The sequence below is a fragment of the Apiospora marii genome, assembly GCF_038362585.1.
Source record: "Apiospora marii strain CBS 49790 chromosome Unknown utg000013l_segment0_segment0, whole genome shotgun sequence".
NCBI lineage: Eukaryota > Fungi > Ascomycota > Sordariomycetes > Amphisphaeriales > Apiosporaceae > Apiospora > Apiospora marii.
The window spans coordinates 146,228-172,123 of NW_027117384.1; the positions used below are offsets into that span (position 1 = coordinate 146,228).

Sequence of the window (25,896 nt, forward strand, 5' to 3'; positions counted from 1 at the left end):
TATTTAAGTAACTTACCTAACTTTCACCTCACCCACTCACTCGCCTGTAGCCAATTGCTCCAGTGGAGAGAAAGAGGTCCTTTTACAGCTTTTAACCTACAGCTTTACAGCTCTACCAACTACAGACTGCCCCCCACGTTGCGCTAGCAGCTCGAATCCTTGTCACGCCAGGACGCCGGACGCGACTGACTCCATCAATTAACTGCCTCCTCCTAGGTCTATCAATTCGAGCATCTTCTGGATCTTCAACTTTGCGACCCCGACTTCCCGGATCGACGCCAACCACGCTCAGCCTTTACGTCCTGCTGTATCTTAGACCTACATCCATCGCGACGTATTGGCTGTGCTTGCGCCTGCATTAATACTCACCCCTCCACCATGGGCGACGTCAATGAAGCCAAGAAACCAACCCTGAAACTGAATACCGCCAGTCACGGCATGCCGCCGCCGCCTACCACAGACATCAAATCCGCTGCAACCCCCGCTGCCGAGAACCCGCGTCCCATTCTAAAGCTCAATACTGCCTCACGGCAGCCCTCTTTCAGCGGTGACACCCCAACGCCTGGCGGCTCCGAAAAGAAGATCAAGATCAAGATACAGAGCACACCCACCACTCCTGGAGTCTCCGCCCCGGCCGCCCTGAGCAAGACGAAAGCTGGGAGGCAACCCAAGCCTACCGCCAAGGTCATCGAATCAAAGAAGCGCAACTACTCGAGCGACGAAGATCAGCCTTTGGCCTCCAAGAAGATCAAGGTCAAGAAGACGGGCACCGGCTCGACACCTCTCATCAGTGCATCCACCCCTCTGGGCATCAAATGGCGTGCCAAGGGAGAGCCAGTCAAACACCGCCCGGGCGATGCGTACGACTCGGAGGCCGATGATAAGGAAGGAGATCCTGTTAGAGAGACCCTGATGATTCTGCGCACCCTTCCAGGCCCATCGACGGAATACCTGCGGGATGCACTTGAAAAGGGCACCATCGGCCAACCTAAGGCCGCGGGCGGTGCAGACGTCAGCATTCAGTTTATCGATGCCAAGGAGCGCAGGGCAATGGTCACGGTCGATGGAGAACACTACGCCGCGGTCCTGGTCGATCTTCCTACAATCACGGAAGCAATGAAGTCGTGGGACCGCAAAGCCATGATGAAGAACTCCGACGTCACTCAGATGCTGCTATGCTTCGCCAAGGTGAAGAACGAGGCTGATGCCAAATCAATAGCCTTGCCCCCCATGGCCCAGCGGTCCGAACTCCGGTGGCCACATGGTCTTACGCCTCCCATGCATGATGCTGTCAACCGCAGGTTCAGGAAGGTCATGACTGAGAAGCAGCTGGCAAGCGTGAGTCAGATGGTTAAGAAGCTGATGGCGGATGACGAGAAGGCCATCGAAACTTCAATCGAGTATATCCAGGACAATGAAGATGAAGAAATGTCGGATTCGGGCGCCGACGCCGAAGGCGATGAGGATGAAGAGGACTACTTCGGACCACAGACCGGAGCCGAGGACGAAAAAGACGAGTCTGACATTGATGATGAAGACCTGGAGCGTGAGTTCGAACTGGCTGGTATGGAAATGGACATGGAGGCAGAAGCTGCCACGCCTGCCACGCAAATGGAGGCCGCAACACCAATGACCATGGGAGCGGCCACACCAGCGGCGCCCCTGCAAGAAGCCAGTGACGACGAAGCTGAAGACGATGAAGAGGACATATCTGAGGAAGATGATGATGACGACGACGACGAACTCGACGAGGAGGAACAGCAGAAGCGAGAGGCCCGGGAGGACCTGCACCAGCTCGAGAAACAGCTCGCTAATGCTGAGGCGCAACTTCAAGCCCAGCAAAACCCGATCTTGAAGAAGCGTATCGTCAACACGATTCACAAAACCAAAGAAGAAATCTCCCTCAAGAAGGCGAAGCTCGGCGTTACAGACGACGACTGAGGTGGGTCAGTTCGCTTCTGTTGCTGTGGAAGTCCGCGCTGCGCGAAGCACTTGGACCGACCGCCAGCAGCATGTATTATCAAACCTTTTTCAAGGTTGCAGCGTGCGTCAGGGTAAGGCTCGACGTTAATTAGGGAGGCCAGACATTGAGCAACATGCTCATACACCCAACGCGGTTTTTGGGATATGCAAGGTTTATATAAGTGATACCCGGGTTTGAGCATAGACTAGTATTCTTCAGATCTATATCAAACAATGCGAAATTGATGCTGATACCGGCATTTTCTTGAGTGACTTGCCTACAGTTTTCATAGTGTGACCAAAACGTAGTGTGTACATATCATCCTTTTTTGTATTGTACAAGTGTTGATTCTTCTATACAGCCATGCCAGCTGCTCCATGAGTGTACCAGCGTCCTATATGGTCTATAATGTACAAATCTCCATAGGTTTTCGCATGACACAGAGTGGTGGTCCCCGTTACAGCGACCCACCGTCGGCGTTGGCGTCGTCCATTTACATGCTCTTGAGGTAGTTGCTCTCCTTGATCTTGGCCTTGCGCTCCTTGCGCATGGCCTTGCGAAGGTCCTCGCGGGCGGCGGCGGCGGCGACCGCGCCCTCGGGCGTGCCGTCCTCGTTGCCCGGCATGTTGATGCTCTGCTGCTGCAACGGGATCTTGGGCGCCAGCGCCTCCAGGTTGCCCTCGGCCATCAGGCGGGCCTCGAGCGCGCGCTGGCGCTTCGCGGCGAGGCGGCGCTGTTTCTTGGATTTTGCTGTTTGCGATGGGTCAGCTCATGTGTACTAGATACAAGCATGCAATATATAGGATAGGAAGCGTGGGGGTGGGCTTCGAAAGAGTATAAGGGTTGCACATACAGAACTCGTCGGCGGCGTCATCTGCCGTCGCGTCGGAGGCCTTCTTCTGCACATCCAGGCACCGCCACAGCCACTCCGGGTACTTGTCGTCGGTCAGGGCCACGGGGTCCGTCTGGTTCTTGAAGTAGTTGAGGCCCGTCAGCACGGTGCCGGCGGGGCACGCCGAGAGGGTGCCCACGGCCGCTTCTTCTGGGGGGGGCGGGGAGTCGGCCAGGGGCGTGCTGAAGGTCGGCGTCTCGGCCTGCTGATCGGCCGGGGCATCTAAGCGCGGCAGTGATGTCGACAGCGCCCGCAGGCTGAGGAACGGGGTGCTTTGTCGGCCTGCAGCAGCAGAGGTGGCGGCGGAGGATACCACACGGCGGCTGAGCCCCGACGAGGCGCGTTGGAGGCAGCGCCGACAAATCATCCTGGAACTGACTATGGACAGAGTTGCTGGTCTGTTTGGTGATTTCGTCGTCGTCGTCGTCGGGCGCAAAGGAAATAAAAATTCCCGGCTTAGGGTCGTCTTTTGCGTTGAAGGGCACTCGCAAAGGTCGGGACCTATGTTGCGAGCTAGAAGCTCCAGAAATTTTGTTTGGCGGGCCGCCGGACGGACCCCCCCTGCCAATTTGGCCCGAGTCTGGCAGCAGTGCCGCAGTTCTACGAGTGACATATATCGGCCAACGTCTCAAATTGGCATTATTTGGAGTTGCTTCGGTACTGCTAGGACGTATCTTTGATATTGATGGAGTTTGACATATGCATATTCGAAACAGACTGCAAAGCAATGCCTTGTTGTCCGACGACATGTATCCTTCGACCACAATGCAAGCAGGTCAATAGATACAAATCCAGCCAGTGGGACCGCCACAGGATATAGCGTTTCGTGCAATTGATACCGTTCTATATACAAGGGCCAATTGCATGCCCAGTAGTTCTACAAGGTCGGATTTGCCTGTTCGAGGACCGTCCTCGGGGGTAAGTCCCATACCTTCGCCGGGGCAGCCCAAGTGCAATTGACACGCATTCAGCATGTGCCATCCCGAACTTCCATGCTCGTTCCCATACTCTATTGCTTCTTCGAGTTCTTTGAGGCCGCTGTGGCATCTGCGGCCCCGGCCAAGGTCGCAACTTGCGATGGCGTCGCGTAGTTCTGCTGCTCAAAGAGGAAACCGCGCACACGGTGCTTGTCGAGCATTTGCAAGTATTTCTCTACATGACCGTTAGTAACTAACACTGGTGGCATGCGCAATCAATCAAGAGCGGCAGAGCCGGGCGTCATCGCCTGTGTGCGTTCCTTGACTCCTCGGGTGTGTGTATATATAGGTGTTGGCAACTGACCTCTCAAGTGACCGCACTTCTCCAGATGGTTGACTCCTTCGCGGTAGTAGCATTTGCTGAGCTCCTCTCGCACCAATCGCCCCATCATGACCTGCACCCATTGCTCGCGGACGATAGAATCCTGGGCGGCCTTCAGCGCCTTGTTGTCGTCGTAGTCGACGCCATCGAAGGTAGGCGCGACCTTGGGCTTCTTGGCCAGGAAAGCCTCGGACTCGGGAGTCGGCATCTTTCGCTCGATAGAAATCTGGAAGCGGGAGGAGTGAGGCGGCTTCTTTCAGTCGTGGTGTGTGTGCTCCGGCGTTGGTGGGTGGAATTGGCTTCTCTCGTGTTGGAGCTTCTTCTCACTGATCGATCGCACTGCACACTCGAGCCAAAGCTTACCTAGGCCCAGCTCGAGGTTGGCCGTGCCTGCTTACATAACGAGGCTTTCGAGGGGGCGGCCTTAAACTTGAGGCAGCAGCCTCTTTACACTTGGCGTCCCAGACCCGTCCGTGCGCTATCGATAGCATCTCATATCTTGATCATATCTATTTCACCGCCTAAAAGTTCCCAGGCTAAAAAGCTCCGGTCCCCACCTCCCCACTTGGAAAACTCAAGGGTCCGAGTTTTCTGCCAAAAAAAGTTCCTGCCAACCACTTTTTTCCATGAGGCGCAGATAAAAGTCAACAGCTCCCTCCAGCATTACTTCCCGTGCTGCAGACTTCATCTTGCTTCCTTCCATCTTTTTCCCCATCACTCACTTCCCCATCAATCCCTCTACAATCACTAAAAATGGGCAAGTCTACCAAGCAAGCTACCGGCAAGGCCGCCAAGGCCGATCCCATCAGCTCCGTCAAGAGCGCCGGTGTTTCCAAGTCCAAGAAGGCCGCCAAGGAGGTCGCCCCCAAGGCCTCGGCCAAGGACCTGAAGAAGAAGAAGAAGGTCGAGTCCGAGTCTGAGGACTCCGACAGCGAGGAGGAGGAGGACTCTGACGACTCCGACGACTCCGAGGAGGACTCCGACTCTGACGATTCTTCCGACTCCGAGTCCGAGAAGGAGGTCAAGAAGCCTGCTGCCAAGGCCGCTAAGGTCACCGGCAAGGCTGTTCCCGCCCCTGCCACCAACGGCAAGGCCAAGAAGGCCGCTAAGGACGAGTCTTCCGACTCATCAGACTCCTCTGACGACGACGAGGAGGACAGCGATGCTGAGGAGGGTGGCGCCGCCGCCAAGAAGGCCGAGAAGGACGTACGTCTACAACACATCTTCCTTCATTGACCCCAAGTATGATAATACCTTGCTAACATTACGTGTCCCAGTCTTCTGACGATTCCGAGGACGACGACGAGGACTCAGATGACTCTGACGACGACGAGGACTCCGACTCCGAAGAGCAGGAGGAGAAGGCTGCCGAGCCTTCCAAGAAGCGCAAGGCCGACGACGAGTCTGATGCCCCTGCCAAGAAGGCTAAGGCTGAGACTAGCGGCGAGGAAGAGATCACTACTCTTTTCGTTGGTAACCTGGGCTGGGGCATCGACGATGACCTTCTGTACAAGGCCTTCGAGGAGTGCGATGAGCTGAACAGTGCCAGAGTCGTCACCGACAAGCACATGCAGCGCTCGCGTGGCTTCGGCTACGTCGACTTCAAGAGCGCCGCCGCTTGCAAGGCTGCCCACGAGAAGATGCAGGGCTTCGAGCTTGAGGGTCGTGCTATGAACCTCGACTTCTCCAAGCCTCGCTCTGATGACGCGGCTACCCCCAACGCCCGCGCCAACGACCGCGCCAAGCAGCACGGCGACACTGTCAGCCCCGAGAGCGATACCCTCTTCGTCGGCAACCTTCCCTTCGATGCTGATGAGGATATGGTCACTGCTTTCTTCAGCGAAGCTGCTGAGGTCAAGAGCCTTCGTCTGCCCACCGACCCGTAAGTTATATCATGTCTACTCGGCGAAACGTTCTGTTGCTAATGCCTTTCTAGTGAGTCGGGTAACCGCAAGGGCTTTGGTTACGTCACATTCAACAGCATTGACGATGCCAAGTCTGCTTTCAACTCCTTGAACGGTGGCTACATTGGTGAGGGCCGTGGATCTCGTGCCGTCCGTCTCGACTACGCCGCCCAGCGTCCTCCCCGTGAGGGTGGCTTCGGCGGTGGCCGCGGCGGCGGTGGTCGTGGTGGTGGTGGCTTCGGCGGACGTGGAGGTGGCCGCGGCGGCGGCGGCTTCGGTGGTGGCCGCGGCGGCGGCGGCCGTGGAGGTGGCGGCTTCGGCGGTCGTGGAGGTGGCCGCGGTGGCGGTGGCTTCGGTGGTGGCCGCGGTGGTGGCGGCTTCCAGGGAAAGAAGATCACGGTATGTTGACTCACCTCGAGTTTCGTCTTTGAACATTCTACTAACTTGCCATCTCCAGTTCTAAATGCGATCTGCCGCACATGAGGGCTCATTGACACAACGGTTGGCTATGTGGGTTGTCGGCTTCTTAGAACTTCACTCCTATGGGAGTTGTGGGCTTCGAGGGCAATGGCTTGGTCCCCCGTGGCCGAGTTGCGATACACCTGAGGGCTTGATTGGAGGGTAACCTCCATGTGATTCCGTGGGCTTGTGGGCAGAATGAAGCAGAACGGAACTTGGTCGGGTTCTCCTTCCAGGCGTTCCATTTTCTTGATGGCAAAACACAATCATCTCGTCGGCTTTTCCTTCTGAGGGCACTGTGGGCTAACTTGCGGTCACGAAGATGGGACGAAGCTCTCTGCGAATGCCTGGCGGCACCATTGAGTGGACCAAGCTTCAAACTAAGAGGGCTTATGATGGCGTTTGAGGGTTCCGAAAAAGTATTCTTTACGATGTTTTATGCGATGATTGGTAGGCGTTAGATTTCCCCTATTCCTTTTCCCGGCTGTACGAATTCTGGATCCATGCTCTGTTGGTGAGTATAATGCTTCCTACGATGTACGATGTGGTATTCCCTAGGACATATATAAGCTTTTATTAATCACTGTTACCCGGTGCCTTGCTTGACCTTCGCTATTCATCTGTGATTCGACTTTACTCTATGTAGGCGTAGACATTAGCTACGCTTCCTGGGCAGTCAGTTCTTCTGTTTGTGATCCTGTGGCGGCAAATAGGCCATCTGGAGCTGCCTCGTTAGGTCACCCAGCACTGTACATACGTGTAAGTGACTAGCGCCCCGTAATAAATAGAGGACTGCATTGTTTCCTGGGGTGCTGCAAGCGGGTCGGCGTTGATGGAGCCTCGTCAGCGGCGGGCAGGCGGCATGGGTGATGGGCGGGGGTGGGCAGTGGGTTGAGCACGCGCACAGCCCAGCTGTTCTTGTGACGAGACTGGGACAAAGAGAGGGGTGAACAAGGCGTTATGTCATCTTGGGGTTGGGGGGTTGTTGACCTTTGATCTCCTCTCCCCAACTTTGCACCAGTATAATTGATTGAGGTTGGGAGATAGGATCAATATTCCTCATGAATCTATGATTTCAGCAGGCAACTGTAATGCAGATAGCCAGTTTCAAATTCATTCCCGATTTACTTTAGCCCCAGATGTATATGCACGACTGGGCTGATGTCGTTCGTTGTCAGCCATCAATGAATCTACCTAGGGGATGCCAGGGCGTGCTAAATCCGTCGGGTACATCTTCGTCATTGGGCTGAGGCATTGTCTCAACCGTCTTGGCACCGACGCTTAATCCGCTTACCCTCACCCACGGGCGGTGTATGGCCGCCTGGGAACATGCCTACGTCTTATCCGTCGACAAAGGCCCAAGGCTCAGCTGTTCCAATGATCCGCCTGGCTACCTACAATTCCAGGTATCTGTCCTGCAAGTACTGAGACGGACCATGGTAGTGCAAGCATACCGGGACCCCTCCATCCACCCGTGACCACTCTGAATGACCTAATCAAGGTCAGACCCTGGGGCAGAGGTGCCCAACATTCCCTTGAGGTCACCATCGCTTTTCATGTTGTGTTCTTCCACATTCTGGATTGTTGCCAAACAACTGTAGTTTCATAGTCGCACGTTACGTTTTCCGGCCCTCACCCACTCACTGACTGGATAAGAGGCTCGGCCATCATTCAAACAACGGACAAGGAGCACTTCCTCTCTCCCTCCCTCACTGGCCGGGGGACTTTAAACTATAGGCTGCCCGCCAATACGAACGAGACTCGGCGCTACTGACGAAGATCAGTGGGCATCCTTGACCTCCCTTTCTTTTGTCCCCCCAGTCAGTCCCGCGGGGCTACTGTTAGGGAGCCACGATCACTCCGAGCAGGCGACCGATAGACAGGTAGACGTTGCGAGGGAGACTACTTGCACCCATTCGTCAACACCACCTTTTGTTACACTTCTTACATCCAGCCACTCCATCATACTCGTCCCTTTTCCCATCCTGCTCTTTCGTATTTGGTCCATTCATGCATTTTGCGCCGTAGATCCTGGCAACGAAATGAACTCTCGAAACGCGCAGACCAGTACGGGCGGCAATGGCCGAGTTAACATCAACTCCACTGCGTCAACGAGACCGCCCGCTCAACCGCCACGCCGAAACGATGGCGCATCCAACTATGAGTTCACCGGAGTTAATGGGCAAGGGAGGTCAAACGCTCGCGACGTAGAATCTTGGGTCGAAGTATCGTCGCATCCCTCCTCGTCGTCCGTATCCTCTGCCGGCGACGAAATCGTGACGACTGGTCTACGTGTTGGTTCGTCTGCTTATGCTGCCCGAAGGCGTCGCCTACACCCACAATCATATAACCGCCTCTATGTTCAGCAACAGCAGCAGCAGCAGCAGCAGCAGCAGCAACAACAACAGCAGCCGGCAAGCCGTGCTGCGCAGTCTAGTCAAGCTGGCACGAGTAGCCAGGAGGAATACGAGGAGAGCGAGACGGATTCCGACCCTGTCATCACCTCATCTACCGAGAACATCACGTCAGTGCATATACCGGGCTCGACTCCTTTGCGCAATGTATACCCTACTGCACCAGATAGCAGCGACGAAGAGGAAGATGATGATGACCATGCTACCGCGCTTGGCACCAGACGGCCGTCGGAGCCTTTTCGACCACAGCCCAACGCCTTCTCGCATCCACCGTCACACCTGCAGCACCGGCATTCCACCAGCTCCAGCATACCACAAAATCACCCGCGCCCTTCATTCAGCCAGCGCAGCAGTACAGCGCGGGTCGACCGTCGCACGCCCAACTTGATGTCCCCCAGCTTCCAAGCCGACAACGATGCGGCTCTCCGCGCAAGCCTGACGACTCTGCTGAGTTGTGCTGCTGCTGCGAGGGGTCGCGAAAAGGACGGAGACAAGGAGTTGGGCGATCGCACCGATCCGGCCGGAAACCAGCCCATGAATCTCCGCTTCGTGCCGGAGAGCGAGCTAATGCCCCCCACACAGCGGCCCGTAGCCCAGGGCCGCGTTCTGAGGACCGACCCTGCCTCCACGCCCGCGGCGTCATCCAAAGAGGCCTCTCCGGGCTCTGAGAAGGGCAAGCGGGCCGCCACTCCAACACCGCCCAGCAAGCAACCAAGGGCGGTCAAGAAGAAGAAGACTTCTTCTTCCAACGCCGAAGAGGCGCTCATCAGCCCCACCCTTTTGACGTGGGTCGTTAGCGCGGGCGTCGTGGTACTGGTCAGCGTGGTCGGATTCGGCGCTGGCTATGTCATCGGGCGGGAGGTCGGCCGGCAGGAGACTTTGGGTGGCCTGGGCGTGGGAAACGCCAGCTCTGCCGTGGCCGAGAGCGGCAGCTGCGGGAGAGAGGTTATCAGGAGCAGCGGAGGCACCCTGAGGCGCTTCCGATGGGGAAGCGTCGTGGGTAAGGGCGTTACCGCATGATATCATGTGTCTTTCGAATCTCATCCAAGCGGGGAGCAGTCGGTACTTGCGCAGGATATACCACATTACATTAGCAACAGAACCAGAGTCAGCTTTGAGAGGTTCGACCAGGGGGGGTTGGGGGCCGTAGGAGGCTAGGGGAGACCGTTTGGATTTGCAGAAGGCGTTACAGGGAGTTTGTTGTACAAGTGGGATACGATGACATGTTGAGATGACTGATGTTTCAAGAAGTTGACGAAGCAACCGCATAAACAAATGATGTGCATTTGGAAGGGTATTTTGTGGAGTTGTCAAGCATTCATCGGCATTATGTGGTTCGCTTGGTCGGGAGCGTGTGTGTGTGAATTTAGGAATAGTTTTACCTCTAATTAATAATGGAAAGACATTTGCATCGAGTTGTATACTTGCTTGTATTTCGTGCTCTGTTCCATCACGCGGCCCCTGTATTGCCGTTTTTGAATGGAGGAGGCGACCACTAATAGTCGATGGTGATTTTCGTCTCTCGGGTATGACTGACTGCACTTATCTCCTAGACACTCCTTCATCCAAACAATATACGCTTTTTTCGTTTGCTAGAATTTGAGAGATCCTTTCCCTCGGCGACTGCAGGGGATTCAGGACTAATGAAGAAATGCAGGGTGAATCAACATCCTCTCGCTTCTGAAATTAGTAGGGGCATGGGACGGTCTCCCATGCCCAGTCCCATATGATGGGCAAAAAGACAAAAACATACAACACCGAGGATTCCCAGGTCGTCACCGACCCTAGTACTAATTCGGCCCTCTGCTGCTTATATATGGGAGAGCGGACGGGATCCCTAGTATTCAGCAGGATATGGTCGTACGTACTATGGTGGGCTGTTTTGGTGGTATATGAAGCACAAGCCCATCTGCTCTCCGTGATATGATGATATACCCAGATGTCAGGTATACCAACGAGACCGTAGGGCGTGATGACCAATGTTATGTGAAATCAACGCTGAGTCCAGAAGGCAGTGTTCTGCGACAATGCTGTGAGATATTTCACCCACTATTGGTACTGCGAGGGGGGACTTTCGTAGAAGCTGTGCTGAGCAACTAGGCACCTAAGGAACCATGGCAGGCACACCCACTTTCTGGCAAACATATGCCTGATTCAACATGTGATGCCCAGAGAGTTTGATTTACCGATTCTGCACCTACCCGCACAGGAAGATGTATTCCTTTGCCATGGCCCTCCCAGCGTGTGCCTAGGATCGTTTACAGCTGTAATTGCTGCCTGAAAGCTAGCAGGCACTCATACGATGTAGCCTGCCTCAGAACGTCTGACTACAAGCGATGACACGACTCAGCCTGTATCGAGAAGCGCTGGCTGCATGGCCCTTCAGCGGGCACGGCTGGAAACAGAACACATATTCTCACGCTTTTTGTTTTCTTGGGCATGTGATTGGTTTAAGGAGACGGTAGGACTCTGGCAGTAGACATTCGTACTAGACTAGGCCATAATATCCCTATTGCTACAGTAATGCCGAGCTCTGCGTTTGTCACGACAACCCTATCCTATAGCCAGTATCCCAGCGATAGTAGAACATGAGCAATCCTCTGAGAAGGTTTTCAGTCATCATAGTCATCGTCATCGTCTTCTTCGTCGTTGTCATCGTCGTCGCCGTCAGATACAACAGCTCTCCTGTTTCCACGCCCGGCTCTTTGAACAACTTCTTCTTCACTGTCCTCCGAATCTGCATAGACTCGGCCCGACGACTGTGTCTGGCGCTGTGTCGCAGCAATATGTTGCAGTGTGGGTAAATCATCATCGGTTTCGATATCACTTTCCTGTGTAGCAGAAAGAGCTGGTTCGTAGACCTGGCGTGTCCTCTTCGAACTTCGGCCTAGCGTTGAAGAGGTCAAAGGAGTGGTAGGAGAACTTGAACGCTGAGCCATGCTTGACGTAGGTTGTGCACTCGAAGTCTGTATGCCATCGTCGACAACAAACCCGACTAGGTCAGATCCATCATCTGACTCATCCGTAAGGTCGAGATCACTTGTTCTCCGGCAGTCGTCCCCTTCATCAGCACTCTCGTCGTAAATACGGGACGTGCTCTTCTTTGTTGATCTCGAATTCCCCGCTGGTCGAGAGGTACTCTTCCGGGGTTTAGCAGGCGCTGAGCGTTGTGGTCGTTGCGGCATAGACGGAAGTAGAGCTTCTATATCCTCGTTTCTCCACATATCCCGTGCAGTACTATTCTCAGCTACTGGGGAGTGTTTTGTTTTGTTCATATGCTTTCGCTTTGGCGGCTCAGGGACTGCGCTCCCTTTGGCTTTGGACACACGAGCCTGCCCGGGCTTCACTCTCTCAGCATGATCCTTGGGCGATGAGCCAACTCTCCTTCTCTTCGGCGTTGGCTCTCGTGACATATACAGCTCGGATTCTGATGGGTCGTCCGGATACGACAGGTCATCGTACCGACTCTGATCGAATTCACCAAATGCGTACAAATCGCGTGCGTTGGTTGACTGCATCTTCGACATCTTTTTCAGGAGCTTGACGCACCGCTTGGTGTGTTCGCCGTGATCCACCAGCGATGTCTTGCGGAGAGATCTCTGAGCCTTGGGGTGGGCTGCCACATCAACGGTCACCACCTCTACCCTCCTGTCTTGGTAAAACGGTAGGTTTTGATACGCCTGGCGTAGTGTGTTGGTTTGCTGCTCATCCAACTCTACTTTGTCGAAACTAGGGACGTCCGCCAAGTCGTCTTCTTCGAGAGGCGCATTGGCTTTTGGTATAGCTTTTGGTGTAGCTTTTGGTATAGCTTTCGGCTTGTTCCCCATCATCGCCGCAACGCTGGTGAAGCCAGTCTCCACACCGTCCGGCATGTGGAATTTCTTGGCGGGTTTCTTCTTTGTCTTTGCTACTCTTCCGCGCCGCGGTTCTGGGAGCGAAGGGTTTTGTGTGTTCTCGATGGGAATTTCGACCGCACGTTTGTCCACCTGCGGCTTAATTTCCCGCGGTACAATTCTCGTCGAAAGATCGTGCCGGAAGTTGAACCGCTTCCCGTCACAGATCATTGCCTGCAACTGGTTGTAGGCGTCTTTGGCTGCTGTGTATTTGTCCTCCTCCTTGCCTCTCATAAGTAGCAGCACCACCTTGCCCGCCCGCTTTCTCCCCGTGCGCCCCATCCTCTGCAACATTTTGATCGGAGACGACGAGGCATCGTAGCAAATGATGAGATCAACCTGACCAATGTCTAGTCCTTCTTCGCCAATGGATGTGGCCACCAGAACATTAAAATCACCCTGTTTAAACTTCTGGATCCGCTCGATTTGTTCTGATTGCTTCATACCATCCGACTTCTTGGTGTCTGCCTGGCCCACAAACACTGCGGCACGGATCATGGGCTTGTGGCGGTTCAGAACCCGCACGATCTCTTCGGCACTGTCTCTGTACTCGCTGAAAACGATGATTCTGGTGTTAGAGGAACCACCACCTTCGCGGCCTTCGCCGGCATCCAGGAAGTGGTTGAGGACGGTATCAGACAGGTGCGTGAGCTTAGGATGGCTCACAAAATCCTCCTTTTTCAGCCATGTCCCAACAGTGGACATCATTTTCTGGAAATCAGGAGATCCAGTAACCTGCTGATTGGTCTTGCCCCCCTTGGCGCCTTTCCCCTCTACCTCGTCTCTGAATTGGACAAGATTTTCATAAAAGGGTTTGATTCCATGGAAGTTCAATAGCTTGATGGGGTGAGCCAGCTTCTGAAGAAGGGTGAAAATGGCCTGGATCATAAATTTTACTCCTTCGCTGGTGTGACGACCAGCACTGCGAACCCAGTCCTGCCTGGCTTTCATAAGGCCATACGTGGTCATTGACATTGGGTCGCGGCCCCAGAATATGTTTCGCGAACTCAGCTTGTCGACGAGCGGTTTTAGGGCTTTGCTGAACAACTCTTTGATGAGACCCATCTCGTCCGAGGGATCCAAGACCACAATGTCCTCAATTCGTGAATGGACGTACGGGCGTATGTCCAGTGACTCTTCAGTACGGATCTCGACTTGCGATATGCCAAGATTGTCAATAACCTCTTGGATTGCTTCGACGGTCGAGCCTGGAGTTGCAGTTAACGCAAGGACCCGGAAGCTATTAGAAAAGCGCCTGAGCTGCTCAATCACTTTCACGTAAGCGTAATTCCCGGTAGCTCTGTGGGCTTCATCCACCACGAGCAGCCCAATGGATTTGGGGTCGGCTATGCCGTTTCCGAGATCATTCATTATGGTCTGAGGAGTCATGAAAAACACGCGTTTCGTCGACCATTCTTCTGCGCGAAGGGCAGGAGAAACTTCGCCAGTCAGGAGCGTGGTTGTTGATCTTGGGATGCCGGCAATGTTGAAGCAGGCATCGATCTGCTGTGACACTAGGGGTTTTGTCGGGGCAACGAAGACGATTTTGGCCGTCTTTGTCCAGCGGAAGAAGTTGAGCATGATGGTTGCTGCGATGAATGTCTTGCCCAAGCCGGTCGGAAGGGCTACAAGCGTGTTGTTGAACAGTCCGGCATTCACGATGGTGTATTGGTAATCACGGATTGGGCCAAGGTTGGTAGGGTATACCCAGGTTTTCATAGCTTCTGTGTCGGTCTCATGGTGTGTAGGTGCTTCTACTGGCAGGTCTGCACGAAACACGCGGCTGCTATTACCCTTTTGGGTAGATGATGGCATGCCATTACTGCCATGGCTTTGAACAGGCTGGCCGGTCAAAGTTGTCTGGTGGTATACCCGAGCGGGTCCAGCGATTTGAGGACGCTGGCCAGCATTCTGATGCGGGATGGCTGTTTGATGAGAATCTGGAGAGCTAGAGAAGGCGTTTGGGGGGAGATCGTCTAGATCAATGACCAGGGGCTCATTACGACCTGGTATGGATCGAGCATCCTGTAAATGTTAATATTGTGGATTTTGGAAGGTGGTCAACGACTAGGCCTCATGAACGCCCTCCAGTGAGCACGGGATGAGCATGAATATGAAGAAGGCATCGTGCTTATTACTTACTGTCGGGCGGTCATCAAAGCCGCGTTTGCTTTGCGGTCCAGATGGCCGTGGGGTAGGCTTGGTGGTGCTATTATTGGAGGATCTGATATTATTGGGAGCCTGGCTTGCGGCGAAGATCAGATCTTCGTCTGCGATATCGTCGTCAAACTCGTCCGAATCCATGATATGGTGTTGCGACGGGCCTTATCATTGGAAGATCTTTAACGTCCCACCACACACACGGTACCCAGGTTCAGATTCTTATTTGAAGTGCTGGTCTCCCAAAAGAGACGCGATGGCAATTACCAAGCGCGTCCGGTAGTTGCACTAATGTGGGACCTTCGTACACCAAGTCACATGATACGGAGCCCCCGCCTCTCAATCGCGGACACCTATTAGGAGCTACATGTAACGGACAGGTAAAGGAAGAGTCATGGAAGTTGGGAATCTAAATTATTACCAATCATTCGATATTCAATTGCTCGTACATGCAGGTATCTGTATCACAATGAGATATTGTTCTTCATTCAGTCATGCCGGGACCCTTAGGTACCTGTATCTAGATTGATTGTTGAGCTCCAGTTATTTAGGTATCAGCTGGCCATAGGCTGATAGGAGGCCTGTATGTAGGTACCTTGCCTGACTCCAGTCCGTACCAATCGAGGAAGGAAGCTTCAGAGCATTTCGTGCCTGCCTGATTAGTGGGCCCAGAGAGAAAGATCCAGCCTCAGTTTCCGCTCAGCTGACTGGCCACTGGCTGACTCATCCTTCTCCAAAACAGCCGTGCACCCCCAACATCATTTTTCCTTGTCATTCCCGTATCAGCGGGAAAGTCTTTGTCCAGACGTCACTGCCTTCAAGCCAGGACCTATCTCCGTTACCTATTCTTTTCTGTTCTCATCACTCTCCGATTGCCCACGCGCGCAACGAAAACAACTCATAAAAACACCAAGCGGCGACGCATTTCCTGCAGAGATACTCGGTCCCATCAGTATCCATCACCCAGCGTTCTACGATTGAACCTGACCACCGAATGAATTCAATCCTCACTCGCAAGAGGTAGCCTACCATCGGCGGGCACTTAAACCATAGTGCTATCCTCTCTTTCATCACCACTGCGTCACTCGACCGCCGAACGGCCAATCTCTATTGCTCTTCACATCTTCTGAACCTGGTCGTCTTACTAGCAATCTCGCGCGATGGCTCCCACAGGACCCCGGAATGGCGCCCCGCGCAACAACGCGCGAGGTGGGACCTCAGGCAAATCAGCTTCTCGAGGCGGTATCTCGAAGCGCCGCGCTGGAGGTCCCATCAGGGTCGACAGAGATGGAGACTTGGATATGGATGCAGCCGCCGCTAACGGCGCCGGTGGCCGCGGCAAAAAGAACAACAACGCAACAACAGCGACCGGATCTACGCGCAAGTCCGCTCGAACAAATGCGCCCTCTTCACGGCCTGCGAGACCGACAACCAAGGCGTCGCACATGGTGGCCAAAGTGATACAAGGAGGAACTGGAAGCCTGCATTCGCGCATTTCCCAAGGAATCGACCCGTCTTCCCGGCATACTCGCTCCTCCCGCCCCATCAATGGCACCAACAACAAAACATTGGTAGTCGAAGGCCTTCAACACAGCAAAGCCAAGGACAATGAAGGCGGCGGTTTGAAGGAGCTTCTGATCTTTCTTGAGCGCAAAGCGACAACCGCTGGGAAGCTCAACCACTCCGTCAGGATCAAGAAGGTATGTGTTTATATCCGAAGTCGAAGCAAATCGTATCTGGGGGCTCTGGGGGGGTAACGAAGCAACGCATCATCTCCAATTTCGTTATGCCATATAGCTCGCACACAACGAGGAGACGGATATTCTTTGACAACCGCGCCGCGTGTACCTATCCCGGAATCCTGGATCGTTGCCAAGGTTTTTACAGCCTTGCTAACGTCTAGCAGTCACAAGTGAAAGGTGACCTCGTCTACGTCACGGCAAGCAAGGAAGACGCCGAACACATCCTGAAAGTCAACGGCTTCGACTGGGCAGGCACCAAGGTCCTCGTCACCGAGGCTGATGATCAGGCACCCGATGGCGCTGATACCTCGAGTCTTTCGGCCCAAACACAACAAATCAAGGAGAATCTCAGAACCATGTTGGCGCAGCGATACGATCCTGGACAAAAGCTCCTGAATCTGTCCAGCCTCGGCAACGACGCACTGCTCATCCAGATGAACATGTTTCAGGAAAGCACTCCGCAGAAACTCTTCAGGGCATTGATGGTCATTTGCGACGAGCAATTCAAGACAGCACAGGCTAAACGCGATGCCATCTCGAGTGTGTCTCTTGCTGGCAACAACATCGACGATGTCGGTCAGGTTATGACCCTGACCGAGACGTTCCCCGATCTCATCCATCTGGACTTTTCGAACAACTCGATTAAGGAGTTCCGGGGCTTGAGGAAATGGCAACATCGCCTGCGCAAGCTTGAGACCCTTCTCTTGATCAATAACCCAATCGACTCCTCGGACCCGGCATACAAGACCGAGTTGGTGTCGTGGTTTCCCAGGCTACAGAACTTGAGCGGTATCCAAGTCCGGACACCCGAGCAAGTGGCTGCTGCCGAGCTTGCTAACAAGCGTACACACATCCCGCAAAGTGGCCCAGATTTCCGTGATATCAACGGCGTAGGGGAACAGTTCATCACCGATTTCATCCGAGGCTACGACATGGACAGACCGGGTCTTGCGGCCAAATATTATGACGAGTACAGCCACTTTTCGCTGGCTGTCAACACCCGTTCCTCCCACCCACCGGACATCCCGCTTCCCCAATGGGGATCGTACATCAAATTATCCAGGAACCACGTTAAGATCACAACAACACATGCTCGTCAGCAGCGTCTTTTCAGTGGCACTGCAGTGATCCAAAGCGCCTGGGAGAAACTCCCGCCTTCACGACACCCTGACCTCGCCACTCAATTTGACAAGTACATCATCGATTGCCATCCCATCAGCGGCCTTGCCGACCTGTCTGGTCAGAGTGTGGCGGGTGTAGACGGGATGATCATAACATTCCATGGCGAATTTGAGGACCAGGATCCTGAGACCAAGGCCACTACTAGGAGGAGTTTCTCGCGCACTATTATCTTGGGTCCGGGCGCCCCTGGCAGAAACCCTATTCGTGTCGCCAGTGATGTGCTCACTCTGAAGGCATACAACCCCCTCCCGTCTGCTCTGGGACCGACAGTTGCAGCTCCTGTGGCTCCTGTTGTTCCCCCGGTAGCTGCCTCGGCAGAAGAGGTTCAGAAACAGCAAATGCTTGCAGAACTTGGCAGACAGACTGGCATGAACATCGAATACTCAAAGATGTGTCTCGAGGTAGCCAACTGGGTCTTTGACCAGGCCCTGGCCACGTTCCATGAGAAACGGGTAAGTTAAGAAGGATACTACTTGAAATCACAACACAAGACTAACATGAACTAGGCTTCTCTACCTGCAGATGCATTCACTGCAGCAGGTGCTATTTGAGATGGTAACGGCATGGAAATTGGTGGTGACATCCGACCATGGGTTAGAAAAAGGATGCATTGGCAAGGAGTTATGGCTTTCAGGTGGCTGGTCGTCTGATTCACGGGGCCCTAGCGAGAGGACGAGGGCATTCTCATACATGATGAGCGGAGTGTGTTACTGTATATATAATCCCAAACTCTCGTGCGTGCCAGACAGCGCATGGAGATGGAGACGAATTTGCCCAACCCAGAGCTATTGGTGCATGCACCAGTTCTCGTATGGATGCCTCGGTCGACACTCGGTCGAGCCAGGTTGAAGGACGGCCTCTTGGTGGGTTCTCAGCGATCAATTTGGAGACAGAGAAAGGAAGCATCTCAATACATGCCCATATGGAGGCAGCGCATATAACTGCACTTGATAAGTTTTCACGTTCCGGGCGTGCTTGAATGTGATTCCACAGACGCTAACATGTACATTGTGGGTTGTTGCTCATGTGTGATGCCCGTATCGTCTTTCATTGGAGCAGGATTGGAGTGCTGGGGATTCGTAGCCGCCGGCACGTCAATCTTTGCATGACACTATCCGGAGCCAGGGAAAGCTTGCATTTCTTCAAGAACGGCAACACCCATCTGGGGAATTGTTCGAGAAGAGGGGACTACAGACTAACCAGTAGCAAAACAGACGGATTGTGCTGCTTTGGTTGGGTAGCGCGCGCTTTCGCTTGATGGCTCTGGATGCCTCTAGCTCCGATGCCCTCGTCGTCGGCGCTAATGAACGACTGGCGGAGGTGAACTTTGAGTTTTGCAGTGTATTTTTCTGCAGGTTAGGAGGTACCTACCTAAGTAGACATCAAATCGAATCGCACATACACACACTCGATCGGTGTTTATTTCCAAGGTGAACCATCCAAGTAGCAGTCGACGCTGACGTTATACATTTGTATAAGCATTCAGAAAGGACTAGTGGTGTCATTGGCGGCCACTCATTCTGGCCTCCCTAGCTTAAGCATTGCTATTTGCCGACCTTAGGATAGGCTAGGTAGATATCAACGCCCTCTCTTACGTGCCTCGGCGGTAGGTCGAGTGGACAATGTACCGGGCGGCTTCTCCCTTCCATCCTTTAATCTTTCATTGGTTTACCGATCGTACCGTATCACAATCAGCATGCCTTGGGGAGCAGGACGGCCAGGTCGGGCGACCGCCTACAGACAGCCATGACATATTCTTGCATTGTGCGATGAAATGCCCAGAAGCGCGGGGTCTTCGGCCAAATGTGAAGTGCTACACTACTACGACGAGCCAAGGGCTGGCAGGAAAGGCGCCCAGGAGAATACGCGACGATGAGGTCAGAGAGCTTGGTCGAGCTGACGGCGGGTTCTGTTTGCTGGTCCACCTTGCCTGCTGCGGCTTACTTGTTTAATCTATATAAAAATAGCACTTCGTATGTCAATACGCGATTGATCCATCACACGCGTGGCATTGACACATGGCGCTGCTGTCCTCGTGGGATAAGGGCTGATTGATTCGGATACGGATTAATCCTTCTTGACATGTACCTGCCTCGAAGGACCAAGGGATGCAGAAACGGCATGGCACAGGCGCCCTGCGCAGCCAGTCTTGTCTGCGACATGGAGCTACTGCCTCGAAGAAGAGGCTATGGAGGATACTTCAAACGCATGCTCCTACAACGTGCAAAAGACTCCGGTCGATCGGGTCGAGGCACTACACCTTTGCCTACATACATTACTTTACCTACATGTAGGTACCCCAAGGCCTATCGAAGGTTGGCGGTTGGCCAGCATGTCCCCGCCGGGCCATGCAAGCCCGTCCGGGATCGTTGCCGACATTCCACCTGCCAGTGCATTAAGCTTCAATGGACATTCTTCCAAACGTGCAGTTAGTTGGCTATTCGTCTTGACTTTGTTTTTGGACATGGGGGTTTTCCATACCGACTGAACATTTCCCACCACTGCCGGGGCCGACCGAGAGTGGTTGTTTCTTTACCGACCTCGAAAAGAAAAACAGCGAGACCATTTTGATGACTCTCGTCTCTGCATCTGCAAGCCATTACAGTAGCTCAGGGGGGGCGTCTGCATGGATGGGCTGTTTCACAAATATAGTCTTACCTTGATTGGCTAGTGGCCGCCGAAAGCGCCTCCACCCAGCAAGTGCAGCAAAGGCAGCATCGTCGCATTTGGGGCGGCGTTGTTAGCAGCAACTACCTAAAAGCGAGCCTACCTGCCTACCCTCAGACTCGATGCCACGCCCGGCGTGCCGGCTTGACTGCGAGCGCGGTAGCAGGAGTCGGAGTCCGTGATGCTGCGACGTGATGCGACTACAGCTGCCATTGCAGCCAAAGCTGTGTCCGGTGAACGTTCAGGATGCAACGTGCGCGCTGCTAGTAGTAAGTTGCAACACCACCTTTGGTGCCGTCACAAAACAAAACTCTAGCGGCTATCGGGATGATGCTATTTTCTTTTAGCATGTAAAAAGTCTTGAGATACCGCAAAAGCAAGGGACCAGCCTGAACCGCCTAATATAGAGCGCGATCTAGAGCTAGATCAACTAGATCATCTGCCAGAGAGGCCTTGCCCTTCTTTACCTTTTGGCGCCGCCGTCTGTCCCGCCCGTCTTGAACTCTTGGTGTGCTGTGGCGTGGCACGCGTGGAAAGCAAAAAAATGGGATTTTTTGACCAGTGTTCCGTGGTAATGCCATGGCGACATCTATCACATCGCGATCCATGATCATCATCCTCATTTTTCACACAGCCGGCACCCAGTAGTGAGGCGGCCGAGCGCATTGCATAGTTTGATCGCTGGTCCTAACAGAGGTACTGCTTTACTAGAAAGGGCGACCGACCCAACGTCCTTCGTCAGAGGCTAGCCTCGCTTGAACAGTGGTTGCATCGGCCGCATACGACGCTGGTCCATACGACGTTGCGATGGTAGATTGCTCCATTGCAGCGCCGAAGAAAAGATGGGCATGGCAGCCAGCAGCCGTGGACTTCTGGCCGTGGGAGCGTGGCAGACCGTTTGTTGTGCATTGCTTTTGGCAATGGGCAATGGGCAAATCAGGTCCCCACCCCCCTTTTTCTTGTTCTGCAACCCACCCGTAGCTCTGCCTACAGGGCCCCCATGCAGATTATGTTAAAGCCGGCCCCTCCCAGCCACAGGGTATCTGCATGGTGCCGCGCTACATCAGAATCACTAGTCGGTTGCGCCAGTCTGCAGGTACATTGCCCATCGCCAGGCACTTTTTCAACCTCGCACACGCCAATGGGAGCCCTAGGCTTTACTGGGCATTAGTCGAGAGTTTGATTGGATGCGACAGCAAGACCCCCAGAAGCCCAGGTCATCTATCAGGGGTCTCCTGCCTCTCTTAGTGGCGGATCCGCCATCTAACACACCCCTGGTCCGTCCAACTCGCTTGCCCGTCTCCGCCTCTCTCTTGGTGGTGATCCCGAACGCGCCTATCTGCCTTTCTCTGCCTGTCCTGTCCTGTCCTGTCCTGTCCTGTCCTGTCCTGCCCTCCCTTCCCTCTCTTTCTTCCAGTTATTGCCTAAAGTGAAGATTCGTCGTTTGTAGAGAAAGACGTCGTCGTCGTCGTCACAGCAAGTCGAGCAGGCCGTGATCCACCCTCTCATCCCAACCGTCATCTCGAACCATCCGTAGCTGTCTAGCAGAACTGTTGTCTGCGGGATCACGTAGTGCTCGCCTGGCTTTCCTTATTCCCCGTCCCACGACGCCGCATTAAGACATAAGAACCTCAGGGGTCGGCCGGAGGAGGAGCTCGCTTTGGGCAAAAGCATGAGAACTGTGCGCTCGACGGGTTAGACGGCTCCGCTTTTCCACCCCCCATATCCTGCGACACGAAGTCCTTCAGGAACACCAAGAAGCGGCTTGGCTGGTGTTTCTTCCTTCTTGACCTGCTGCCCCGGGCTTCGACACCGGAAACATTGCGCTCATCAAAACTTTGTTTCCGTAGATCACTGATTCACTCCTAACAACTCGCCCGCGCGCGCAGCACCTCCAGGCCTTTTCCGCTCCCAAGACTTTATTTTCATTATTTGCTATTTTCGCTGTCGAGCTGCTTGCTGCTTGCCGCTTGCTGCTCGTCGTCTGTCCCGGCCCGACATTGAGGAGGACGCCCACTCTGTCCCAGACGATCTCGACGGTCTCGTTTGCTGCGGAGGCTTAGACCTCGTTGCGCCGCTCGACACTGGACTTGAGACGAGCCACCCTTTCCCAGGCCGACGAATCGCCCATCTTTTCCGGAATCAAGAATTTCGGAACGAACTACATCCAATAAGGCGCTTGCTTGCTTGCTTGCTTACCCAGAAGACGCCGGCAAACAGTCCGAAGTCGTCTTCATTTGTCAAAGTCTCAGTCTGGTCACAACTGTCCCCTTTGGCATCGCTCGCCGTTACAGGCATTGACTGCGCCTCAACACTGACCAATCGACAGTCGAGGGTATCCCTGGCCAAGCCCGTACACAGTCTCTTTTCTGTCTCCCCAACAATGATATAGTGATCAAGACGGCTCGAAACTTAAGTTTCTCTCTGGTGCTTTGGATACACCGCATCATCCCGTCGTCGACGACATTGACTAGGGGTCCACCAAGATGGCATTCCCTAAACCAGCAGTGTCCCTCACGGGCGCTTGCTCGGTCATCCACGACAACACACTGTACGAATACTCATCGAAAGGGCTCCAGTCGCTGGTTCTACAAGAGAAGGAGGAATGGAAGAAGTTGCCAAGCGGGCAGGCAGTGGAGGGTGGAGTTTGCGTGGGCTCGACGCCGAAAGATGCCTCGAAGGCAGGCTTATACATTGTGGGAGGCACGTCGGCGGATCCGGAATATCGAGGCCTCCAGAAGTTCACCTTTGCGACTGGCAAGTGGGAGTCGATCGCCCCGACTGTCTCGGTAACCCAAAGTCGGCTATGGCACAGCGCCGTCTATCTCAACGCTTCCGACTCGATACTGGTATACGCCGGAGCCCAAGATGGCTCCCAACATCTGTCATCCCAAACATTTACCGTCGGTGCATCCGAACCGTACACCGTCCTGGCCTGGCAGTCGATCGCGCCGCCCGCGATAGCTCCTATACTATTGCCATGGTCCGAGGCACAAGCTGTCATGGTTGGAGGAGATGCGACAAATACCAAGGTCATGCTGTTTGACGGCAAGACAGGCTGGTCTGATTCAAACAGCACTCTCGCCGAGCCCATAACGAAGGGCACGAATCAGGTGAAAGCGACGCTGGTGAACGCCGATGATGGAAGTAAACATCTCTACACCTTCGACATGAGCAAGTCGCCCAACGAAGTGCAAAGGATGGTATTGATGGACGCCGAAGGACCAGTGGTCAAGTCGGTGCCTATCCGAAAAGCAACGAAAGCCAGCCGCCCGTCTCTGAAGGAGAGGGATTTGACGGCCAGTAACTGGCCGAAATACAACGCGACCCTAGCGCCAACGACTACTAGGGATCAGTACTCCCTGGCTTCAGATCCAGACGGTATGGTCGTTATGTCGGGAGGAAACGACAAGGATACATTATGTATCTTCAACGCCCGGGAGAACTGCTGGGAAAACGCCACAGCCAAACTCGTTGGGGTTGAGGACTTTGCTATTGCCTCGCTGCCCACCTCGGCCGCATCTGATCCGACCGGTGCCCCATCCCCGTTGGCAGCCCCGGAGCCGTCGCAGACCGACTCCGCCGCCGCCGCTCCCCCAGCGGCTGCTTCCGCTCCCAAGAAGATGGAAACTGGCCAGATCCTCGGAATTTCCCTGGGTGTAATCTTTGGTGTTGCCATTATGCTTATTGCCTTGCTGTTCTGGTTGCGGCGCAAGAAGCAACGCCAAAACTATGTGGAACAAGGCCATCACCGAAGAGACAGCGGAATTCCGGAGAAGCAGGAGTACATGCCCAACACAGGGAAGGCATCTGGTGGGTATTACCGAGGCCACGGCCAGCAGGAGTCAGCCGGGTCTTTCTCGTCGATGGCCATCCTCATGGGCAAGATACAAAAACCCGCAGCCGTCGAGCGCCAGAACAGCCAGAACAGCGGAGTCTCCAAGCGCAGCTCAGTCAGCAGCGTGTTCGCCAAGCAGTTCAAGAGTACGATCGGACGACCAGTGCCTCAGGCGAGATCATCGCCCATATTGGAGTCGAGAGACGAAAAGGCCGTCTCTTTTGCTGCTGAGGTCGAGGACCCGAAGCCCAGGAACGGCCCGGCCGTGAACAAGGATGGAGAGACGAGACGGAGCTCCGGATGGAACCGGTACTGGTCTGGTGGAAGCACCCTCAACATCCTCGGGTTTGGCCCTGGAAGCCGGCGGGAGACCCAGGCCTCGGAAAGCTCGCATTATACAGATGTGCAGCACCGCATGACGCAGGACTCGGCCACCGTGCCGCCCCTGCAAGTGGAGGGCCGCCCGTCCTTCAGCCGCGTGCACACTGACAGCCCGACAATCTCGCACATCGACAGCCGGATAAGCGAGGGCATGTCGGGACAAATCGAGCGTCCGCTCTCGAGCACCTCTTCGTCCGGCTACTCGAGCGGCATCCCCCCCAGCGTCCATGAGCAGTGGGATCCCACCGCGGCCAAGAAGCCCTGGGGCCAGGACCGCGCTCCCAGCAGTGCCTACTCGGCCAGCATTTATACGACTCATCTGGGTCCGCCGGGCAGCCGCCCTGTCACTGGTGCCACCGGCCTTTCAAAGCAGCCTCCTTTGCCTGAGGCTGCCACCTCCGACATGAGCTGGCTGAACCTCGGCGACAACAAGCTATAAGAAAGTACGGAGCAATCCTCCTCTCCGCGTGTCTCCGATTCTTGCTCTGGCTGGTCGCACCCATGCTGCACATATACTTCACGAAACCTGTCACGAACTTTGCTGTTATATATTTATATACTTTTCACGTCCATCGTTTATACCCCACCCTATGGAGCGGCATTTCAACGATCAATCACTTCTACTAGACGCATATTCCCTTAGGCCCCTAGCGGGCGGGCTGGCCGGCGCTTCGATGTTTTAGTCTTTAAAAAGAAGAAAAGAGCTTCCGATGTTTGGCCCACGACATTCACCATGGTCCCTAGACGGAACTTGGCCACGTCCGACAATGTGTTTATGCTTCTTCTCTTTCTTCTTGCTCTTCAGGCGCAGCAGCGGCGCATGGGGTTGTTGCGCATCACGATGTCTTTTGACCACGACTGTCACCTACTTCCTGTCACATCAGATTATCACTGCCACCCTCTACCGAGTCCATACGAGACAGACAGACAGACAGACAGACAGAGAAAGAGAGTGACAGGCTCTGCGCCTGTTTCTGTGCCCACCCCCCGAACGAAGCGAAACCGAAAAATCATCTCGTCCCGGGTATAGCCGACGCTATGATATAATTTTCATGTATATCTTTTTTCTTACTACCCATTTTCCTATAACCACCTGGCCCTA

The 25,896-nt window shown here is 54.3% G+C and overlaps 8 protein-coding genes across 8 annotated transcripts; 5 read left to right on the forward strand and 3 right to left on the reverse strand.

The window, feature by feature from the left end:
* Positions 1-378: 378 nt before the first annotated feature.
* Positions 379-1,941, forward strand: PG985_015199 (transcription initiation factor tfiid subunit 7; the record flags this gene model as incomplete). Its single annotated transcript, XM_066834965.1, has 1 exon — positions 379-1,941. One exon carries the CDS (start codon positions 379-381, stop codon positions 1,939-1,941), a length of 1,563 nt encoding a protein of 520 aa, XP_066676168.1.
* Positions 1,942-2,456: 515 nt separating this feature from the next.
* Positions 2,457-3,222, reverse strand: PG985_015200 (mitochondrial 54S ribosomal protein mL54; the record flags this gene model as incomplete). The annotated part of the gene is made up of 2 exons (XM_066834966.1): positions 2,457-2,713; positions 2,817-3,222. The coding sequence occupies 2 exons, from the start codon at positions 3,220-3,222 to the stop codon at positions 2,457-2,459; spliced, it is 663 nt and encodes a 220-aa protein (XP_066676169.1).
* A 642-nt stretch (positions 3,223-3,864) lies between these two features.
* PG985_015201 (uncharacterized protein) lies at positions 3,865-4,362 on the reverse strand (the record flags this gene model as incomplete). The annotated part of the gene is made up of 2 exons (XM_066834967.1): positions 3,865-4,007; positions 4,137-4,362. The coding sequence occupies 2 exons, from the start codon at positions 4,360-4,362 to the stop codon at positions 3,865-3,867; spliced, it is 369 nt and encodes a 122-aa protein (XP_066676170.1).
* Positions 4,363-4,907: 545 nt separating this feature from the next.
* PG985_015202 (uncharacterized protein) lies at positions 4,908-6,521 on the forward strand (the record flags this gene model as incomplete). The annotated part of the gene is made up of 4 exons (XM_066834968.1): positions 4,908-5,360; positions 5,432-6,036; positions 6,091-6,457; positions 6,516-6,521. The coding sequence occupies 4 exons, from the start codon at positions 4,908-4,910 to the stop codon at positions 6,519-6,521; spliced, it is 1,431 nt and encodes a 476-aa protein (XP_066676171.1).
* A 2,038-nt stretch (positions 6,522-8,559) lies between these two features.
* On the forward strand, positions 8,560-9,951 carry PG985_015203 (uncharacterized protein; the record flags this gene model as incomplete). The annotated part of the gene is made up of 1 exon (XM_066834969.1): positions 8,560-9,951. One exon carries the CDS (start codon positions 8,560-8,562, stop codon positions 9,949-9,951), a length of 1,392 nt encoding a protein of 463 aa, XP_066676172.1.
* A 1,592-nt stretch (positions 9,952-11,543) lies between these two features.
* PG985_015204 (uncharacterized protein) lies at positions 11,544-15,128 on the reverse strand (the record flags this gene model as incomplete). Its single annotated transcript, XM_066834970.1, has 2 exons — positions 11,544-14,849; positions 14,967-15,128. 2 exons carry the CDS (start codon positions 15,126-15,128, stop codon positions 11,544-11,546), a joined length of 3,468 nt encoding a protein of 1,155 aa, XP_066676173.1.
* A 1,016-nt stretch (positions 15,129-16,144) lies between these two features.
* Positions 16,145-18,369, forward strand: PG985_015205 (mRNA export factor mex67; the record flags this gene model as incomplete). The annotated part of the gene is made up of 2 exons (XM_066834971.1): positions 16,145-16,684; positions 16,891-18,369. The coding sequence occupies 2 exons, from the start codon at positions 16,145-16,147 to the stop codon at positions 18,367-18,369; spliced, it is 2,019 nt and encodes a 672-aa protein (XP_066676174.1).
* A 4,692-nt stretch (positions 18,370-23,061) lies between these two features.
* PG985_015206 (uncharacterized protein) lies at positions 23,062-25,233 on the forward strand (the record flags this gene model as incomplete). The annotated part of the gene is made up of 1 exon (XM_066834972.1): positions 23,062-25,233. One exon carries the CDS (start codon positions 23,062-23,064, stop codon positions 25,231-25,233), a length of 2,172 nt encoding a protein of 723 aa, XP_066676175.1.
* Between the last annotated feature and the right edge of the window lie 663 nt (positions 25,234-25,896).